Source organism: Patella vulgata, chromosome 2 (genome assembly GCF_932274485.2).
Source record: "Patella vulgata chromosome 2, xgPatVulg1.2, whole genome shotgun sequence".
Lineage (NCBI taxonomy): Eukaryota > Metazoa > Mollusca > Gastropoda > Patellidae > Patella > Patella vulgata.
This window is the reverse complement of record NC_065880.2, coordinates 13,379,873-13,399,754: the sequence shown is the minus strand read 5'-3', so window position 1 is coordinate 13,399,754 and position 19,882 is coordinate 13,379,873. Positions and strand designations below refer to the sequence as shown.

Below are 19,882 nucleotides of genomic sequence, written 5' to 3'. Positions count from 1 at the left end.
TAAACTGTTGTAGTTCAACATTCTATTGTTTTGAGTATTTCTGGGTTCCGTATGCTATGATATTACATGTATCAATAAAAGAATTAATGTCGTTAGCACATATTCTCTACAGATTTAACTAAAATTGTTTTTACAAGATTTGTAACTTACCGTGCCGATTCCTTTATTTTAATCCTAAATCAAGTTCGACTGTGAGACAAAAACACGAGAAGAGAAAAATTGTAAAAGGGACAAAATTATCGCTGAATTGTCTTTATTATTATGAATACTTGCTATGTTATTACATTTACATAACTATCTTATTTGTGAGTTGATCTCTGTTAAAATTTAATTCTTAAACATCATAAATCAGTCTTAATAGGACTAAAATTATTTTCTTTTGACATTTGTCAATTTGTCTTTGTTGTTTATAAACCTTTGGTTTTGTATGCTGTCAGTATCCCGCGGGAATTAAACAATTTCACCGCCTCCAAGTTGATCTTTTTATTCAGGGACTTTTGAGAAAATAAAAGGAGTTAGTTGTTGTTAATAATTAACAGTGGTTGATTCGGACCAGATTCTCGGCCAAGATTCTTTGCTCATGAGTCATTAACATTTGGACCATGATAAGGCTCCTTCACTTTCAGACCATTATTGGAATGGCTAGAGGCTAGAGTATTTAAGATATATGTTTGCATATTTAATAATATGACAAAAATGACTATAAGTAGTGTAAAGTGATTACTTCAGTAATCACGGAAACAGTCGTTAAAATGTGATTAACAATTTCCAGTTAACCCAGAACTAGGAAATAAACTAATGCTAGTCACCATGTCCATACACTTACCCAGTATTATCAATTTAATGAAATGATAACCTAAAATTATCAAATAGCTGCATACCAGTATAATCTGCAACGAATCTGCGATATTTTGCAAACAGGAAAGAAAAGTGTTCTGTGTATAATATTTTAATTATTACGTAGCATTTTATGAGTGTGAAATCAAAAGTGGATGCTTACGTCTAGCCCCCAGATCCATTCACTTCATTTGATATGTACGTTTGTTTGTGATTCCTGCGTATTGTGTCTTGTCCGTAGATTTGTTTTTGTGTAAATTATATGTGGTGCAGTAGCCCTGCACTTACTATTAAAATGTGTTGGCCTGCAGTATTATTATATAAGATGGCTATCCAGTCTGATCATCATATTCAAGGTTTGGCTGTACGTGCGGTTGATGGTGTCGTTGATGTGTGGCTTTCATGTTAGCTGTGAGTCTCTGATTTAAATTGTGCCGTTGAGTTTTGACTCAATTTTTGTATTGCTGTCAGGGATGGAACAGCATTGCTAATTGTGTTTCTGTGTAATATTTTGAATCCCCCCCCCCCCCCCCCCCCCCCCGCATCATTTGCCCATTGAGATTTGATCAAGAGTATAAATATTGTAGTGAAAATTGTAATTTTTTTTTTTTTTTTGATATCTTTGATGATTTCCAGAAAGTGCTATCTGCGAAAAGTGCTGATTCAGCATTTTGCCGACCCCGAGCTTGGCAGATCATTTATCATGTTAGTTGAAAGAGTTGGACTGATGATGGATCCTTGAGGCATTCCTTTAGTAATGTACAAAAATACACACTAAATGTTTTAATTAAATACACTAAATGTTTTAAATTAAATCACACCTTTACTTGACAAAGGTATAAAATCGCAGGTAGAAATATACAAGAACCTATAAATCACACCTTAATTGTTAATTAAACACTAACTTACTAAGTAATAAATCCAATAAACAATCAGATACATGTATCTCCAATAAAACAAATTATCTATTTCTGAATAAGATTAGCTTAATATTTTGATAGCTTTTCTAAAGATCATTTATTTTCATGATAGTACATGTATAATTATGTATAGTACATTTTCCACAATGTTACTGGGTTATTGCTATTTGTATTAAAATTGGGTCCATAAACTGGGAAACCCCATAGATATACTTATATGTCTTATTGAAATTAACTTAAATTGATATGAATAAAAGCATATAGATAGTGATGATATAGTCTTAATAAAACCCATTTAAAGTAGCTAAGTCTCTAACTCAATATCATCCAAAATCTTCGACATTGAAAACACGATTTATTTGTCGGTTTAAATCAACATTGATGTTGTGATCTTACTGGGAAAAGATGGACTTCTGATATCCAATATTTAAGACAAAATAAACATTTTACAATTGGTACACGAATCGTGTACCATAATGCGTTTCGGCGCTATGTGTAATAAAGGACTCGAAAAACGAGGCTAGGCATATTCCACAAGTCATGTCAAACGGTGACACTATATTCTTATCTGGAGAGCATGCCCAATAAATACAAGGGTAGACTGGAATAACCAGAAGCTAGAGATTGAAATTCGATTGAGAATACTGGCGTATGTCGCCGAACCTAACTGATTAGAAATTACAGTAAAACAGAAACGATTGAATGTAAATCAATTTATATACATTCATATTACATTATTGTATGCGTTGCGACCCATTTGTGTCAATTTCTAGGTCCCAAATATTAGCGACTTAGCTCCTTTAAACTTAGTTAAATATCTAAACTAAGTTTCTAGTATTTATTATCATATAGTCGCAATCCGTCTGATAGTGGTCCAAATCAGCCATGAATGTGGTCCGAATAAACTTTAACTTTTGGTTTCATGCAAACGACTACCATTCAGTTTGAACTGCTCACATTTTTCACCGAACATAACTGATGAAAAATTACACAAAAAATTTAATGAATTGAGTGTAAATCAGTTTATGTTCATTCATATCACATTCATTATCAATATGTGCTTTTCGACTTTTTTGGAGGTTTGGATGGCCGAATGGTTAGCACGTGTGCGCTATATCATAAGGTCTGTCATTGAGTCAACTGGCTTGGTTTCGATTCCTCACGACACCGAGTAGGGTCGCCTGTCCAACCTTGTGGGTTTTCTCCGGGTCCTCCGGTTTCCTCCCACTGCTAAAGACACCTATGCGCAAGCGAATTATTGAAAAAAAATTGAACCATGTGTTAGTCCAAAAATGACCTAGTTTGTGTCGAGTGGACGTTACCCCCCATTTCTCTCTTTCTCTCTTTCTCCAAAGAATAGATTCAGTTATCCCCTTTAATGTTGTGAAATGTATCGCTTGTGGACTGAAGTAGGACAAATATATACTAACCATTATTATTTCTAGCAGATTTTTTTTGACATGACAACTAAATAGTATACATACAAGGTTAAAATACTCCAGCTTGTATTATTATTATTTTAATGTCAGTTTTTGACAAGGAGTATTATATTACATGAACATCTGTTACAATTTTTTTAATTTTTTTTTTTTATCCAAACACTATTTTATTATTATATTGAAGAGAATTGATTCAATGAATAATGTTTCAGGATCATGAAGAAACAGAGTAAAGAAATCAACTTCAGTATACCAAAGATAAAACCTGTGAAATGGAAAGGTTAGAAAATTATATTGCTGATCTCGTATGATTTCTTTGTTGGGATGACAGTCTGTATTCTGTATATTATGTTCCAAATTTTGTGTTCATAGATAAACATAAGATTGAGACATTTATTCTGATTGTCTGTTCCTGTGTCCATATTTGACACAGTAAGCCATAATTAAAGAGGCATTATGGGAGATTTAGATAAAGAGCTAGCCTTTCTTGCTATAATAGTTCGAAAATAGATAATGTAAAATGAATAATTTGAAAATTTCATTCAAATTACTCTATTGCGAATGAAGATATTAGCCTTTGAAGGTTTGACAAGACATGTGCAATAATTTCAACCACCGTACTGGTTGTTCGAAGCTAAGTCTCGCTCCTCCATTTTTAGCTTAAATCAAAATATGGCTGAACTGTTCTAATCTATTTAATATCGGAGAAATCCGATGGCATCAAGAGTTAATTATGGTTTGGATAAGTTAATTAATGTCTAATTAATAATTTAGATAACATTTCAGGCCTAAAGAAAGACCTGCAATAGGCAGATTTAGCTCTTGCATAATGTATGTTTAAGGAGGCATTATGGGAGATTAGATAAAGAGTTGACTGTTCTCGCTATAATAGTTAAAAAATAGATAACGTAAATAGAATATATTGAAAATATCAATCAAATTGCTCCACTGTCCACTCTGAACCGAGATATTAGCTTTTGAGTTTTAAGCCTGGCCTCGGTCATCATTACTAAAGTCAGTAGGATAAAAAACATAGTCTTGATTATCCATTTTTGGATTTAATCATCAATGAGCGTTGAGCAGCAGATCGGATTCAAATCCAATGAAAATCTGACACATATGATGACATCGAGAGTTGATTATGGTCTTGTCATTGTAATTAATGTCTAATTAATAGTTTATATAACATTTCAAGCCTAAAGAAAGACCTGCAATAGGCAGATTTAACTCTTGCATAATGTATTTTTAAGCCAAACAGCCGACTATGGATTAAAGATGCATCATGTAAGAGCTATTTATCTGCTTATTGTAGGTCTTTCTTCTAGTTCAAATGCTTATAATAATTATTATTTATAGATTTATTTACTTGCCAAGATCATAATCAACACTGTAGGTCTGATCGGATGGCTCGAGATATTTAATGGATTAGAACACACCTGTGTCATTTAATGATTTAACTTTAAAATTGATAATCAATACTTTGTTTTTTATCATAGCAATGATACTTGACAATCAAGACTATTTTGACTAAATCTTGTCAAAACTTCAAACAGTCATAACTTCACTCAGAGTAATGTAATTTGACATATTACAAATTACACGTAAGAACATTCATCTCTTTATCTAAATCTTACATAGTGCATCATTAATCATTTAAAACAAACATATATATATACGCCTGAAGGTTGGGTGTTCAATCCCTGTATTGGCCGAGAAAGTTCGTCCAGATTTTCTGGCGTGGTCCCCCCTTGTCAGTGATGCAGGACGGAAGGCCTGACAAGGACAGCTCTCTAGTCGTTCAGATGGAATGGAAAAATCGAGGTCCCGTGTACACATTGGCATGCACATAAAAGATCCCTTGACAGTTGGAATTCGATTTAAGAGTAGGTCGTAGTGCTGCTGTCCGGGCAAAATTTCCCTCATAGCACACTGTATGGCGTATGCCCGTCTTCATTAGTCCAGTTCGGGGCAGAACAGTAGTATGTTAAACCCCATTTCATTTCATTTTATATATATATCGAGGGTTTAGAACATAATTGTGATAAGTCACAATGCTTGATATATTGACTTATCACAATTATGTTCTAAACCCTCGATATACAGTAACAGTTTCCACCTCATTCACAAAAACAACTTGATTGATCTAAAATATAAAATGTCAAGTGTCTTGCTTTAGGTGGTTTTTATTCAGATTCAGTTAATCGGCGACTGAACTTCAGCCACATACTGTGGAGAGCGAAATTTAGAAACAAATTTTGTATGAATGTTGATTCTGTAGTACTTTTACAGATGTGTGTAAGCTAGAAATTCCTTGAATCTATGGTAATTATCACATGAGAAAATGTTGATTAAAAATAACCACTTGACCTCTTAGTTTTATTATTATAAGGCTATTATGTTATAATATGTCAGTCGATTCCCCAGTTGTACGTGACAAGGAGTAGGGTCGTCTGTCCAATCTTGTGGGTTTTCTCCAGGTCCTCCAGTTTCCTCCCACTGCTAAAGATCCCTACTCGCAAGCGAATTATTGAAATAAAATTGAACCATGTGTTAGTCCCAAAATGACCGAGTTTGTGTCAAGTGGACGTTAAACCCCATCTCTCTCTCTCTCTCTCTCTCTCTCTCTCTCTCAGGAAAAAATGAAGGGGGAACGGCAACACTCCCTTAAAAGAGTAGCAGAGGCGGGACAGGCCGGTAGATCTGTGTAGTTGCTGGATCATGCCAGCAAAGAGAGTAGACGTAAATGAAAATATACAAAATATGTTATATTGTATTTTATAGATAATCTACGAGAGGTTGAATTAACTAGTCGAGATGCTATAGATGTAATGAATATAGTTGATCATCAAGCTATGAATCATTCGTTTAAAGAAGATTGGACCACAGGAAAGATATCATTAGTAGAAAATAGTACACTAGAAGCTGAGTATAGGTTAGTAATGTATAGATTTATTTTTGCAAGGGGGTGGGGTGGATGGCCAATGGTTAGCATGTGCGCACTGTATCATAAGGTCTGTCATTGAGTCATCTGGCAGGGTTTCGATTCCCCAGTTGTACATGACAAGGAGTAGGGTCGCCTGTTCTAGCTCATAGGTTTTCTCTGGGTCCTCCGGTTTCCTCCCACTGCTAAAGACCCCTATATACGCGCAAGTGAATTATTGAAATAAAAAAGAACCATGTGTTAGTCCCGAAATGACCTAGTTTGTGCTGAGTGGAGTTAAAACATCTCTCTCTCTCTCTCTCTCTCTCTTTTTTCAAATGCTAAATTTACATATTGAGATATGTTTTTAGCATTGGAACTAGGTAGACCTGACAGAGGCATTAAATGCCAGTAGACATCATGACTAATGATAAGTGAAGGAGAACCTCACATAAACAAATAGAAACCCAGATGACAAACCCAAAGACAAAATACATCATACACAAACGTTGATAAACAATAAAAGTACTATCAAATCAAGTGAATGGATCCAGTACCAACTGTAATAACCTACTTCCCATACATTCCTAATAAAGGCCTTACTCAAAATGAAAAAAAGAATCATATTGAATAGCAATGGAAATCTTGTATTAAAAGGACTCAATTTGAATTGGGCAAAAACTAAAAAGTCAATCTGATTATAGTTGATGGTCTAATGGTCATTTTGTTTTACGAGATGACAGTCTTTTTGCATTCCAAATTTTATTTCCATAGATTAGGCTAGTCTAGGGGTTATATTTTGTTTTCATCGCTCTAGCTAAAAACCAAACTAAATCAAATTTGTTTTCCTGAAAAAAAAAATGATCAAATCTGAGAAATATTTAATTAGCAAGTTTCAAAGCTAATGTAATAGGTTGATATGTGAACAAAGTTTCATAAAGGTATCTTGAACGGTTTATAAAATAGGCCTACAAAACTGGTACACAAGGACGGATTGAGCCCACTTAAGTATCTCTCCCCTAACTTTGATTGGCGCAGAATAATTAGCAAACAAACTGACTTATATGTAATCTGCCTAAATGAAATTTCAATAATATAGAGTCTCTCTCATCAGTAACTGAAATAATACTTGAATTCTACACTTTAGTATGACCAAAATCAACTAGGTATATTTGTTATGTAAAAACTTATTCCTTATACTGTTGGTCTTTTTTCAGAGAAAAGAGAAAAGATTTGAAGGAAAATGGCCGAAATACAAGAGAACTCACAGAACATTATGGATTTCTATATGTCAAAGACCAATATTTAGTAGCTAAAATGGTCAAAGAAGGTTTAAAAACAAAGAAATCCGCCTTCAATCCAATAGGTATTTGATATATATATTTACTATGCTCATAAGATGCCATCATGATATCTAATTTTGCATGGTATCCTTATAAAGCTTGCATGACTTACAAGGCAGCTATTTTTATGGGTTGGAAATTTATAGTTTTCTGTGTACAGTCCTTTTTATATTTGTCACCATACTACCAAACCATAGGATAGACAGAATATATGCTGAATTTTTAAAAAAAATGCCTTTGTATTTAATATTATAGGAGATAACGAATTTGGTATCTATGTTTGTAAGCATCCAGATGTACAGCTAAAATTACCTGTTGGTAAGAAAGAAGAAAATGCATATATTATAGTATTTAAGGTAAGTACACACAGAGAGAAATTTATTTAATTTATCTGTATTTATACTGATATAGCACTCTGATGTCAAGATTGTAAACATACATATTTTGAGCTAATATCACAATCATCGTATTAAAATGGTAAACTACAAATTTCACCATATTTATTATTATTTTAGGTTGCATTCTTTAAATTATTTGAGCCATTTAAAATCATTGAATTTAAATTTGTTAGTTTCTTAGCCAGTCAGTCAGGTCTTGCAAATATGACCTAAAATAAGAGCCCTGTATGTAAAACATACATTATGGGAGATTAGAAAAGGAGCTGGCAGTTCTCACTATAATAGTTAAAAACTAGATAATATAAAGGGAATTTGCTGAAAATTTCAGTCAAATTTATCCACTCTGAACCGAGAATTTAGCGATTGAATTTTGGGCCTAACCTCAATCATCATTACTAAAGTCAGTTTGATAAAAGAACATAGTCTCTATTATCCATTTCATGATTAAATCATGAATGAAAGTTGTTCAGCAAATCGGATCCTAATCCAGTAAATATTGCAGGCTAGTGATGACATCGAGAGTTGATTATGGTCTGGATAAGTTAATGTCTAATTAATTATTTAGATAACATTTCAGGCCTAAAGGAAGACCGGAAATTGGCAGATTTAGCTCTTGCATAATGTATGTTTAAGCATACGAATTTGAATTTTAATCCTCTAACTTCTTAATTCTTGGGGAAAAAAAATGGAAATTCCAAAAATTGCTTCTTGTCCTACAAAAAACTCTTTTTTTTCCATTTAAATTACCCCCCCCCCCTTTTCTCTCTTCTTTCCAGTAATCATGTACAGTTCATCATTTCTAAAATAGCATTATTTTGTTTATTTCATTAAGATGATATATATTAGAATGTGATGTCAATAATTATTTTGTGTACTTGTTTCTTGCAGCTGCTACTGGGTCGATGTAAAGCTGTTCAACCTCAACAGAATGTGACTGGTGAACCTGTACCTAATTATGATTCATGTAGTAGTTCACTTATAGCGCAATCATGTGATCCTCATAATATTCTCTTCGCCAGAACTCAGGTACGTTCTATTGAGATCGGGGGGGGGGGGGGGGGGGGTGGATGGCTGAATGGTTAGCGTGCGCGTGCTGTATCAAAAAGTCTGTCATTGAGTCGACTGGCGTGGTTTCGAATCCCCGGTTGTACGTGGCAAGGAGTAGGGTCGCCTGTCCAACCTCGTGGGTTTTCTCCGGGTCCTCCGGTTTCCTCCCACTGCTAAAGACCCCTACGCGCAAGCGAATTATGTAAATAAAATTAAACCATATGTTAGTCCCGAAATGACCTAGTTTGTGTCGAGTGGACGTTAAACCCCATCTCTCTCTCTCTCTCTATTGAGATCGCTGTAACCCAAGATTACTTATTAATCCCAGATTTCTCAGGGTACCGTATATAGATGGACAGGCAACGAGTCCCGTTTGTTGGTTTCTTTGCTGCTCAGTGTCAACGGCAAATCAAGCAATGTGATTTTTGACATTGCGGGATTTTATACAGATTAATTTCTCGAACTCTTCCTTAGAATTTACGGTATTCTTATAGTTACATGGTAATTTTTCTACCCGATAAGTATTCCTATCCAGTAGTAATGAATTTATCCAGTTTATCCCAAGCATGAAAAAACTAACTCTGGTAATTAGAAATCAAGAAGAACTAATGTACTCAATGTCTTTTGTTGTCAGGAATAACATAAAATGTTTTTAACAAAACTAAACCATCAACAAAATGTGCTGATTTTGAAAACTGTTCACTGAAAATGTATTTTTTTTCAGATTTTTCTCTACGAGTATTCAGATGATGCATTACCAATGAATAGACCAAGACATTGTCTTCCGTACGCTGTCGTAAAATTTGTAAACAAAACAAACAAACCAAAGTCCTCGCCCTCGGCTATTTCTAGCATTTTCTCCATTACATCCTCTCCTGCTGTCGTACATCGAAGATTATCCTCTGATTCTACACCAGGATATAAACCAGGAACTTACGGTGCTAGAAACCGAGCACTTCAGAGAAACAGTTTAGATAGACCACCGATTCTTGCCAACCCCATATCCCCACCTGTTATGAATATAAACCGTAATATAGATAACCCTAGTGCCATGAACAGATTCCCGTTTCCAAACCAAGCTGGTTTATATGAAAATAGACCAGCTTTTTATCCTAGCACCAGCAGTAATTCCATCATTTCTAAAGAAGGCTTCACTGTATCTACAAGTCCATCTGACCATTTGGAAAAACAGAATCGCTATGGTAACATGGAGGAAGTGAGTAACCTAGATAGAGGTAATAATGGAGATCAAGTTAGTAATATAGATGGAGCCAACGATCAACAATACCAAGGTGAAGCAACCGCAAATAAACCAGATCAGAATGCATCCACCAACAGACCCCTTAATCCTTTGATGCGCAAGAAAAAGAAAGTTGGGGCTACTGTTAGTGACCCACGATTGTTTACTCCAATGAGACGTAATAATTTAGTGATAGAAAGATTAGATTATCCAACAGCGGACGTAGTAAATGCAGTGTACCCTGTAGCACCAGTTATAAAAACACCAGAACCTGTCCCACCACCACCACCAGTAGAAGAGGAAAATAAACCCATTGATAATAAAGCTGATATGCAGAAAATGTTAGAGACTGTTAATAAGATATTTGGTAAAGTTCCTGTATCTGATGAAACCATGGATACCAGTTTTGAAACGGATTCTAATTTTGATGATGATGATGAAAATATCAAATTTATCAAAGGTCCCCATACCGGTTATGATTTATCAGATTATGAACCGAGTCCAAAAAGTAAGTTTTATACAACCGACGATAGTAGTGTCAACAACCAGTCAGACCAAGACATGGACACTGATAAACCTAGAGCTCAAAACTCACCTCAAAGCAAACCAAAAGAAATTGGATACGTTCAAGATTTAGCTGTCCAGTTGCAATCTATGGGGGATTTGAAGGACGTATTATCTAAATTTAATTTTGGAAATGATACGGACCAACAATCTCAACAAAATTACAACCCAGATAAAAAAATTGAAAGAAGTTTTAGTGAAGATTATCCAAGAGGGCAATATTCTGCTGATAATTCTACTTCTAGACGATATAGTTGTGAAATGGGTGAAGTTGCTGATAAACTCATCGATAGATACAGCCAATTAGGAGGTGGGTTTTATACGAACAATAATTATGATAGTGACCAAGATAAACTTCCCAAGAATTTAGAAAACTTTAAAATACCAGGTCTGAATAGTCCTGGCAAATGGATAAATCCTCTGAGCAGAGATCATATCACTAATTGTTTCGGAGATAAAGATTATCGTAAAAAACCCTTTGGAATGCCGAACGACGGAGCACAGATTTCCCAAACATCAACTAATCAGCATCGAGGTAATGTAGATAATAGAAGTGGTTATTTTAAATCGCAGGATTCATATAAATCATCGTCGTCGTACCCCAACTCGGACCTGCCCAATTACACCCAGACGTCTAACGACAATCGCTATAACGTCAAACAGAACTTGAATCAAAAATTAATGGCTACTGATGTACCCCTTAGAAACAATAAAACGAATGTGTCTGTCATGGAATGTTATTCAACGGCACAATACAATGTGAAGTCAACCCCAACATCATATGTGACACCATCTTCATCTAAATTTGGCGACCCTCAACTTAAATGTAAGGAGCAGGACGGTGATATAAGTACTGCTGATGGTTTTAGCTCAGATAAAAATGATTTAGTAACTGATCTGAAGTCAGATAAAGAAGAACCTAAACCTCTAGAAGAAAAACTGTTTCAAGATCCGAAAGTTATTCTTTTAGATCTGGGTAGGGTAAGTAAATTATCTTTAAAATAAACCAGAAACCCCGACAGATAAATCACTTAAAAATACAATCAGTCATCCAGTGAAAATGTTTTTGGGGTGATGTTCGATCCCAGTGTTGACCCTGAAAATTCGTCTGGATTTTCCGGCATGGTTCCCACTTGCCAGTGGTGTAGAACTTGAGGGCCTTGCAAGCGACAGCGTATAGTCTTTTGAATGGGATTAAAAACCAAGGTCCTGTGTACACATTGGCATGCATGTAAAAGATCCCTTGACAATTGGAATTCGAAATCTAGAATACACTGTAGTGCCACTGTCCAGGCAAACTTTCTCTTACAGCACACTGGATGGTGTATGCCCATCTTCATTAGCCCAGTCGGTGCAAAACAAGAGAATTTTAAAATAGATGTCATTGATCCCGCACTGAGCCATCAATATCTTTACCCAATCTGATTAAAACACAGATCCTATTTCGTTTCCTTTTTATAGTTCAAAATTTCATTTTAATTGTCTTTACTACACTAGGATCTGGAGGAGTTGTTATCATTGACGTGTTCTGGATGATTTGAGGGATTAGCCAATGAAACAGTCTGTTACGGCGAGTTCTTGGCCTTTTAATGCACGGAACTGTGGGTAAACCACTAGTAACGTCAATGCTGAGTGATTAATCAATGTCCGACGTCATAGGGTCAAAAGCCACTCATTTGACCCCTGACGTGAACTCCCACTATAACTTGTCAGATCTTCATGTAGTGTAGGCCAACGAAAGTATAAAAAAATACGAAACGAAATATAGATCTGTATTTTAATCAGACTGTATTTTTACCTGTCAGTATTTTATAATTGATTAGAGTCGTTTATTTTTTTCAGATGAGTGAAATAATGGAGAGCGAGTGTGACGTATGTAAGAAACAACAAGATTTAATTATTTCTAATGTTCCTGAAAGTAAATCTAATGATGTGCGAAATTATCTCAAAGATAAAGACATCCAGATGAAATCTCCACTAATAACCAAAACAACTGATCTACCGGAAGAACCCCCTGTAATTGATTCTCATCTTCTTCAGAATGTTAAAGATATCTTAGATAAGTTTAATGTTAGTGGCTTGAGTGGACCTCAAGTTACTCAGTCTACTGAAGTTGTTAGTTCTAGAGACACTCAATCTCCACTACCTAATCAATCACTTCTTCCTTCTCAACCCCCATTCTCCTCTCAATCAACAATATCTACTCAAGCTCCATTCACTAAACAACTTCCGCTCCTTACTCCTCAATCAACAATTTCTATTCAATCACCCATTTCTATTCAATCACCAATCCCCACTCCATCACCAATATCTATTCAATCACCACTTTCTACTCAATCCCCATTCCCCACCCCATCACCAATCTCTATTCAATCACCACTTCCTTCTCAATCCCAATTCCCCATTCCATCACCAATATCACCATTCTCTACACAGTATCCACTTACTACTCCATCACCACTCACTACTCAATCACCACTCACTACTCAATCACCACTCATTATTCAATCACCACTCATTACTCAATCACCACTCACTACTCAATCACCACTCTCTAATCAATCACTACTCCCTACTAATTCCCTATTTCATACTCAATCACCACTCCCATCACCAATCTCAACTCTGTCGCCACTCTGTACCCAGTCACCAGTCTCAACTCAATCAAAACTCCCTACCCCATCACCAGTCTCAACTCTATCACCACTGTGTACCCATTCACCAATCCCAACTCAGTCTCCACTCTCTACGCCCTCTCCATTTATTACTCAGTCACTACTTTCTACTGTGTATCCTCTACCAACTCCATGTCTTGAACCTGTGTTAAAAAGTTCTGCGCCAAGTAGCGGCAGCTTGTCTTCAAATGAAGTAATCAGGGACAATCATAATTATTTACCATCAGTCACTGGATTGGAACCTCTCATAACGTACCCAATAAAAAGACATTCTTCTCAATTACAATATCCATTTGTTAAACGTTTCAAAAGTGATCATCCAGTAGATTCTGTTGAACACTCGGCCGAAACTGATGCTAAAGTTAGTGATTTAAACTCGCAATATATTCCTTTTATATCGTACCCTGTGTCTGCTTCCACACCAACATACGGGAGTACAGCGGATAAGAATGTGTACAAAACGGAACCCTCTGTAAATCCTAAAAAGGCAATCGGTCGTGTTTTCAAAGATTCAGCAGCTTCATCAACAAGTTCAAAGTGGACGCAATGGCATCAGTATATTGCCCAAACAAAGACATCTGCTGAGAGAAACGCGCAAAATAGTTTGAATACATCAGACAGCCGCTTGGAACAAAATGAAAACAAAGAGGGTAAAACGGAACAAAGTAAGGATGCACCTCAACCTAATAGACATTTTGGAGCCGAATTAGTGACACAGTCATCTGAAAAGGGAACTGAACCACCAGTCAAAAATTCAGAAATCCAGAAGAACTCTGTTGCTACCCACAAAACATCAAACATAGATTCTAGTCCTCTGTCTAAACATAGTGCTTTAAATAAACCACAAGAAATACAGCAAGAAAATGGCACTGAAACTCTCGTGAATAAAACTAGTCTAATTAAAGAAATCAAAATTATTCAAAACCTCTTGGAAAGACTTTCTAAAACATCCAAATCAGACTTTGTGAAAATGACGTGGGAGCTTCCTGCAGGTAAATCATTTTCTAAAGATGATATTACGCAATCTACACTCAAAACTGCTTTATTGGAAGTTGAGGGAGAACTTATCATGGGATTACATAGTAAATATTTCATGTATAGACCTAATGAACGAATCCCAAGTCCTGTATTGTTTGATCATGAAGTTAAATGTGTGTATGCTACTGGTGGCTGTTTTCTTTATCTCAATACTTTTATGTCTCAACGACTGTTTCAGTCTTTATTACAAATGAAGAAAAAGATATTGGATGTTTATTCCGAAAAACAGAAGGTCACAACTTCAAGTTCTAAAGTCGAATCGTTGAATGATCATTTGGATGCTTTGTTAACCAAGAGAAAATTACTACTACGAACACTCACTGGTTCGGTTAAAGAAGGACGGTTAAGACAATTAGAAAAATCTAGATGCCATTTTCTTATGTCTATTGAGTATATGAAAAAAACTCTACAAGATAAGGACACATCCAAGATGTCTTATCTTCATAATTTATTATCAGCTCTCAATGAACATGCTTTAATTGTACAAAGTGAGTTGGAAAGTCGTTAGAATAACTGCCAACTGTTTATATATATGTCTATACTTTTAACAAATCTTTTCTTGTTGTGTAAGGTGGGTGGGTGGGATGGCTGAATGGTTAGCGCATGTGGTTGTATCAAGGTCGGTCATTGAGTCAACTGGTGGGGTTTCAATTTCCAAGTTGTACATAACAAGAAGTAGGGTCGCCTTTCCAACCTCGTGGGTTTTGTCTGGGTCCTCCAGTTTCCTCCTACTGCTAAAGACCCCTTTGCGTAAGGGAATTATTGAAATAAAATTGAACCATATGTTAGTCCCGAAATAACCTAGTTTGTGTTGAGTGGGAGTTAAACCCCATTTCTCTCTCTCACTTGTTATGTAAGATTTAAAGAAAGAGCGGGCTGTAATAGTTCAACAATAGGTAATGAAAAATGAATAAATTGATAATTTCAGTCGCACTGCTTTAATCTGCACATGTGAAGTTTTGACAAGAAAGTAGCGTAAGCAGTCTCGATTGTCAATTACCATTGCTACGATAATAAACAAAGTCTCCATTTTACCATAGATATGGCAGACATTGTTGTCTAATCAACTCAATATCCCAGCCATCTGATGGTCTAGAGAGTTGATTATGGCCTTGTCCTGTGAATAAATGTTTTAAAAATAATTTTTATAACATTTGAAGCTAGAAAAAAAATCTGCAGTGGGCAGATTTAGCTCTTGCATAATCCATCTTAGTAGTCCCAGAAACTGATTGACCATACAATTCTATTAAAATACAACTAATGGATCAGCTGAGAAGCCAAAATACATCAAGCTTTATTTTATTTTCTATCCCGCCCCCCATCCTTTAATGTAGCCAGAGCTTACTGAGGTAGATATTCTGTTTGCTCTTATGAGTGCTATTAAAGAAATCCAATTCTGTATGTTTTCAACAATGTCTAAAACTCAGTCCTTCATGTTTATAAAATTGTGCGGGAGTCATAAAAAGCTCCTGATACCTTGAATATATGCAGTTTAAAAGTGAACAAAAACTGAAAGTAGTTTATTAATCTCAATATTTAAGGGATTTAGCTAATTTGCAGGAGTTTTTAATGACTCCTTCGAAAGACAGCCGACGTGCGTCGAGAGGAGCAGGAGCAAAGCTCCCCTTAAACGTGAAGGACTGAAAACTTGATGTATGAAAGTTTACATATATTTATGTAATGTTAAATTGTTTAAAACTTTTGATGCCTATGTTTTATATAGGACAATGTTACGTACAATTACATATCAAAATGAAGAGCAACTCACTCTTCTCAAATATTTAATTGAAGGATTAATAATAATATTAATTGGAAACCAAAATTTGAACTTTGGAAATCCAGTGAAATGATATGTTTAGTTAACCTAAAGAAGCTGTGTTGAATGATGTATTATAGTTAGATATATACTAATGTCTAAAAGAAAGTATACACTGTGCATTTTGTGCTGCATCAACCAAGGTCGTTTTTCCATGCTATACGGTATTTGGGTAGAATGTCAATTTTTTTCACATTTTTATTTTGCCTAGAAATGTTGAGTTTGGACGCAAGAGAAAAAAACAAAGATTTGCTTTATCAAATGTTTTTAATCTAAACAAAACTTAGTCATACTTTTAGTGTATATACTTTCTTTTGGACATCAGTATATGTAGAATTTGTTCTGTTTGTACAATATATAGTATGGTGTGAATGCCAAGCCAAATGTATCCATAGATAGTTTACAACACAATCTGATTAAAACACAGATCCTATTTTCTTTTGTTTTCTTATAGTTCAGAATATTGTTTTACTTGTCTTTACTACGCTAGGATCTGGAAGAGTTGTTATATAACCTTCGTTCTTGATGGTGTGAGGGATATTAGTCAGTGAAACCATCTGTTACGGCAACTTGTTGGTGTGCAATGCACGGAACTGTGGGTAAAACCACTAGAAACGTCAAGCTGATTGATTAATCATAGGGTCGAAAGCCTCTCCTATGACCCCTGACGCGACCTCCCAATACAACTGGTCAATGAAACCATATGTTACGGCAACTTGTTGGCGTGCAATGCACTGAACTGTGGGTAAACCACTAGAAACGTCAACGCTGATTGATTAATTAATCATAGGGTCGAAAGCCTCTCCTACGGCCCTTGACGCGACCTCCCAATACAACTGCTCAGATCTTCATGTAGTGTAGGCCATCGAATGTATAAAATATACGAAACGAAATATAAATCTGTATTTTATTCAGATTGAGATAATTTATATTATATATATATATATATATGTGTGTGATTAATTATGTACTATGTACATTTCTGTAAGAAAGAGTTTTACTTAGTTGTTAACTTGAGGATATTTCATTATTCAGTATTAGAGGAAATTTAATCATGAACAATTTATTAATTAATTTGGTTATAAATATAAAACCTACTGTGATTTATAGACAATAAGCCAATTTTGCAAGAAAATTATTAAAAATAAAGTCCTTTGACCATTGTGAAAAAAGTTTAAAAGCACCCCTGCAAAACCTTAATTTGATGAGGGAGTATATTGCTGATGGTTCTGTCAACATGCGTTTTAAAATAACGTCCTACTTTTCTGCACCAACTGGGATAATGATAATGAAGTTGGCAGACTTTTTAAGATGAAGTTATTGTGGTTGTGACTTAATTACATAACACTATACTGTCTTTCGTTCTTCATTTTATGTTTATATTAATCCTATCTTCGGCCATTTGTTGCATGATCTTAGTTCAAGTAAGATATACCCTTAATAAAAAAATTATATTATGTTAAATACGGTAGATCTATGGTCTTGTTATTTCTAATTATAAAGTGTGATAAACATGAAGATTGCCACTAGACAGTCGAGAGTATTAGTAAGCAGTTCTTATCGACACTGCCGGTGATGCCATCTACATGGAAATAATGATTAAACATACGGTTGCCATGCAAGATACGCCCACATTTTGCAAGAGATGGACAGGAAACAAGTTTTGTAAAAACTGGGGCCATAATACAGGAAGTTAAGGCCCGATATGCACGAACATATCTAAAGGAACCGGGATCTGGGGTTATAAACATACATTTCAAGTTTCATCAAAATCATAAAAAAAATGTGACCTCTAAGAGTCACAACCAGGGCAGGGACCATAATCCATGAAGTTTCGGTTCAATACATGCCAATATCGAAAGGAACCGAGACCTTTTGGAGGTCAACCTATATTTCAAGTTTCGGCAAAATCAGATAAAAATTGTGACCTGTAGAGTGTCCACAAATTGTGGACGGACGTGCAGGGGCGAGGATATTAATATACGTCCACATGAAAATGCATAAAAATATATATCTAAATCCAAATGTGAAAGTGCATTGAATGATGCTATTAATACTCCAGGTTTTTTTTTAACCTTTTCTGAAAGAGAATATATTCATTGTAGACATATTATACATGTATATAGTACCTGGTCCAAAATTCATTTGGACACTCTAAATTAAAGTTGTCATCTGATTGAATAGAAACTTCCACCCAGTGTTAATATTCATGCGAATACTTATAAACATAACAGCTAAAATTATCACCCGATTGGCATCCCCCCCCCCCCACACACACACACACAAACACTCCCCTCCCCAACCCATAAAACAAACATGTAGTAAGGGTAGTGAACATATTCTGGTATTTAGCTAGAATATCGACCAAGTTAACCCAATTAACACTCAACTTTATATTATAGAATTGTACTTAGATTTGCTAGGGCAGCGGATTTTTTTTTTATAAAAAAAGGAGTCTGAACACAAACTAGCATGCAATCTTTCATCCTGCGGCTTGAATTCTCACGATACTTTTTTAAAAATACGTGTAGGGACTACCTATTACATATCTCTACACAATATCACCTACCGACATACCAGTAAGGAATTGAGTTCTGTTCCCAAGAGAAATTAACGATAAGACCAAACGTAATAAACTATTTATCAGTTTCAGTAATTAATTTCTTCCTATTCTTGTGCTCATCACGTATAAAAACCACTTCTGGCAATTCAAATTTATATTATCTATGCCTGCTTCAGGTAGATGAAGTTGTTAAAATCGTTGTTTATATTTATAGCAATATTCAATATTGGATGTGTACATATTATTATGGGAGATGGGGGCGATAAAAGATATAGCATGATACAGCAAGGATAAAAATCATTTAATTTTTGAGAATTCTGAAAATATTTTAGTTTCATTACATAAAGACATGTATTGATATAAGCTCCTTAGAGCCGTTTTCGATATGACCTGTTACGTTGATGATACAAAGAGTTCTATTATTGGAGATTTGTCTGATGATGACAACAATCTTGATGAGCCTGGAATCCGCTTAACCGATATTCTTGACTGTATCTCAGAAAGCTATCCGATCAGAATGGATCAGCCTGGAGAAGAAGAGAATGACACGGGTAAGACGGATATCTGTAATTTTCTACCAACGACAGAAGATATTATTACAGATCATATTGTACAGTGTGACAACCAGAGTTGCAGCCGTGAACTTAATTGTCGTCTGTTACTCACAGAAAACACTAAAAATCAAAACATGTCGCTTGGAATACCAAATAAATCAAGACAACGCAGACACACGGAATTGGAAGGCGATTATTGGAAATTAAAATTAGATTTACTTGGATTACGCAATGTTATAAAGAAACCCGTTAAGGAAAATTCGACTTCAAATGAAATCAATATATTTGCTATCGCAGATTACGTCACGCCATCTCCTACACCAGATTTATCCGAAGATGTGCGAAGTGTCGACCATTTTCAACAATATATGGGCAATCTGCAACAAAAGGCAGGAACATTTTCAGCACCACCAGAAGGTAGAGATAAAGTAGTTGATGTGAGGACCAAACAGCCTAAACAACCCGTCAGATTCTCATTACATGTTGCCGAAATCAATATTTAATACAGTTGAATATTCCGCTTTATCC

General features: G+C 35.3%; 1 protein-coding gene across 2 annotated transcripts; it reads left to right on the top strand.

The window, feature by feature from the left end:
• The first annotated feature begins 193 nt into the window (after positions 1-193).
• On the top strand, positions 194-17,700 carry LOC126812028 (uncharacterized). 2 transcript variants are annotated; one of them, XM_050538189.2, is made up of 8 exons: positions 194-305; positions 3,409-3,476; positions 5,978-6,128; positions 7,334-7,482; positions 7,715-7,815; positions 8,746-8,883; positions 9,629-11,689; positions 12,551-17,700. In XM_050538189.2, exons 2-8 carry the CDS (start codon positions 3,413-3,415, stop codon positions 14,927-14,929), a joined length of 5,043 nt encoding a protein of 1,680 aa, XP_050394146.2. In that variant the 5' UTR covers positions 194-305; positions 3,409-3,412; the 3' UTR covers positions 14,930-17,700. The 2 variants fall into 2 exon arrangements, with proteins under 2 accessions (XP_050394146.2, XP_055955033.1); XM_056099058.1 differs by lacking the exon at positions 194-305 and having other exon boundaries at positions 3,308-3,476.
• The last annotated feature ends 2,182 nt before the right edge of the window (positions 17,701-19,882 follow it).

Coding starts and splice junctions, on each gene's coding strand:
- LOC126812028 (XM_050538189.2), top strand. CDS start 3,413: ATGAAGAAACAGAGTAAAGAAATCAACTTCAGTATACCAAAGATAAAA. Junction 6,129..7,333: donor ACACTAGAAGCTGAGTATAG/GTTAGTAATGTA, acceptor GTCTTTTTTCAG/AGAAAAGAGAAAAGATTTGA. Junction 11,690..12,550: donor TTCTTTTAGATCTGGGTAGG/GTAAGTAAATTA, acceptor TATTTTTTTCAG/ATGAGTGAAATAATGGAGAG.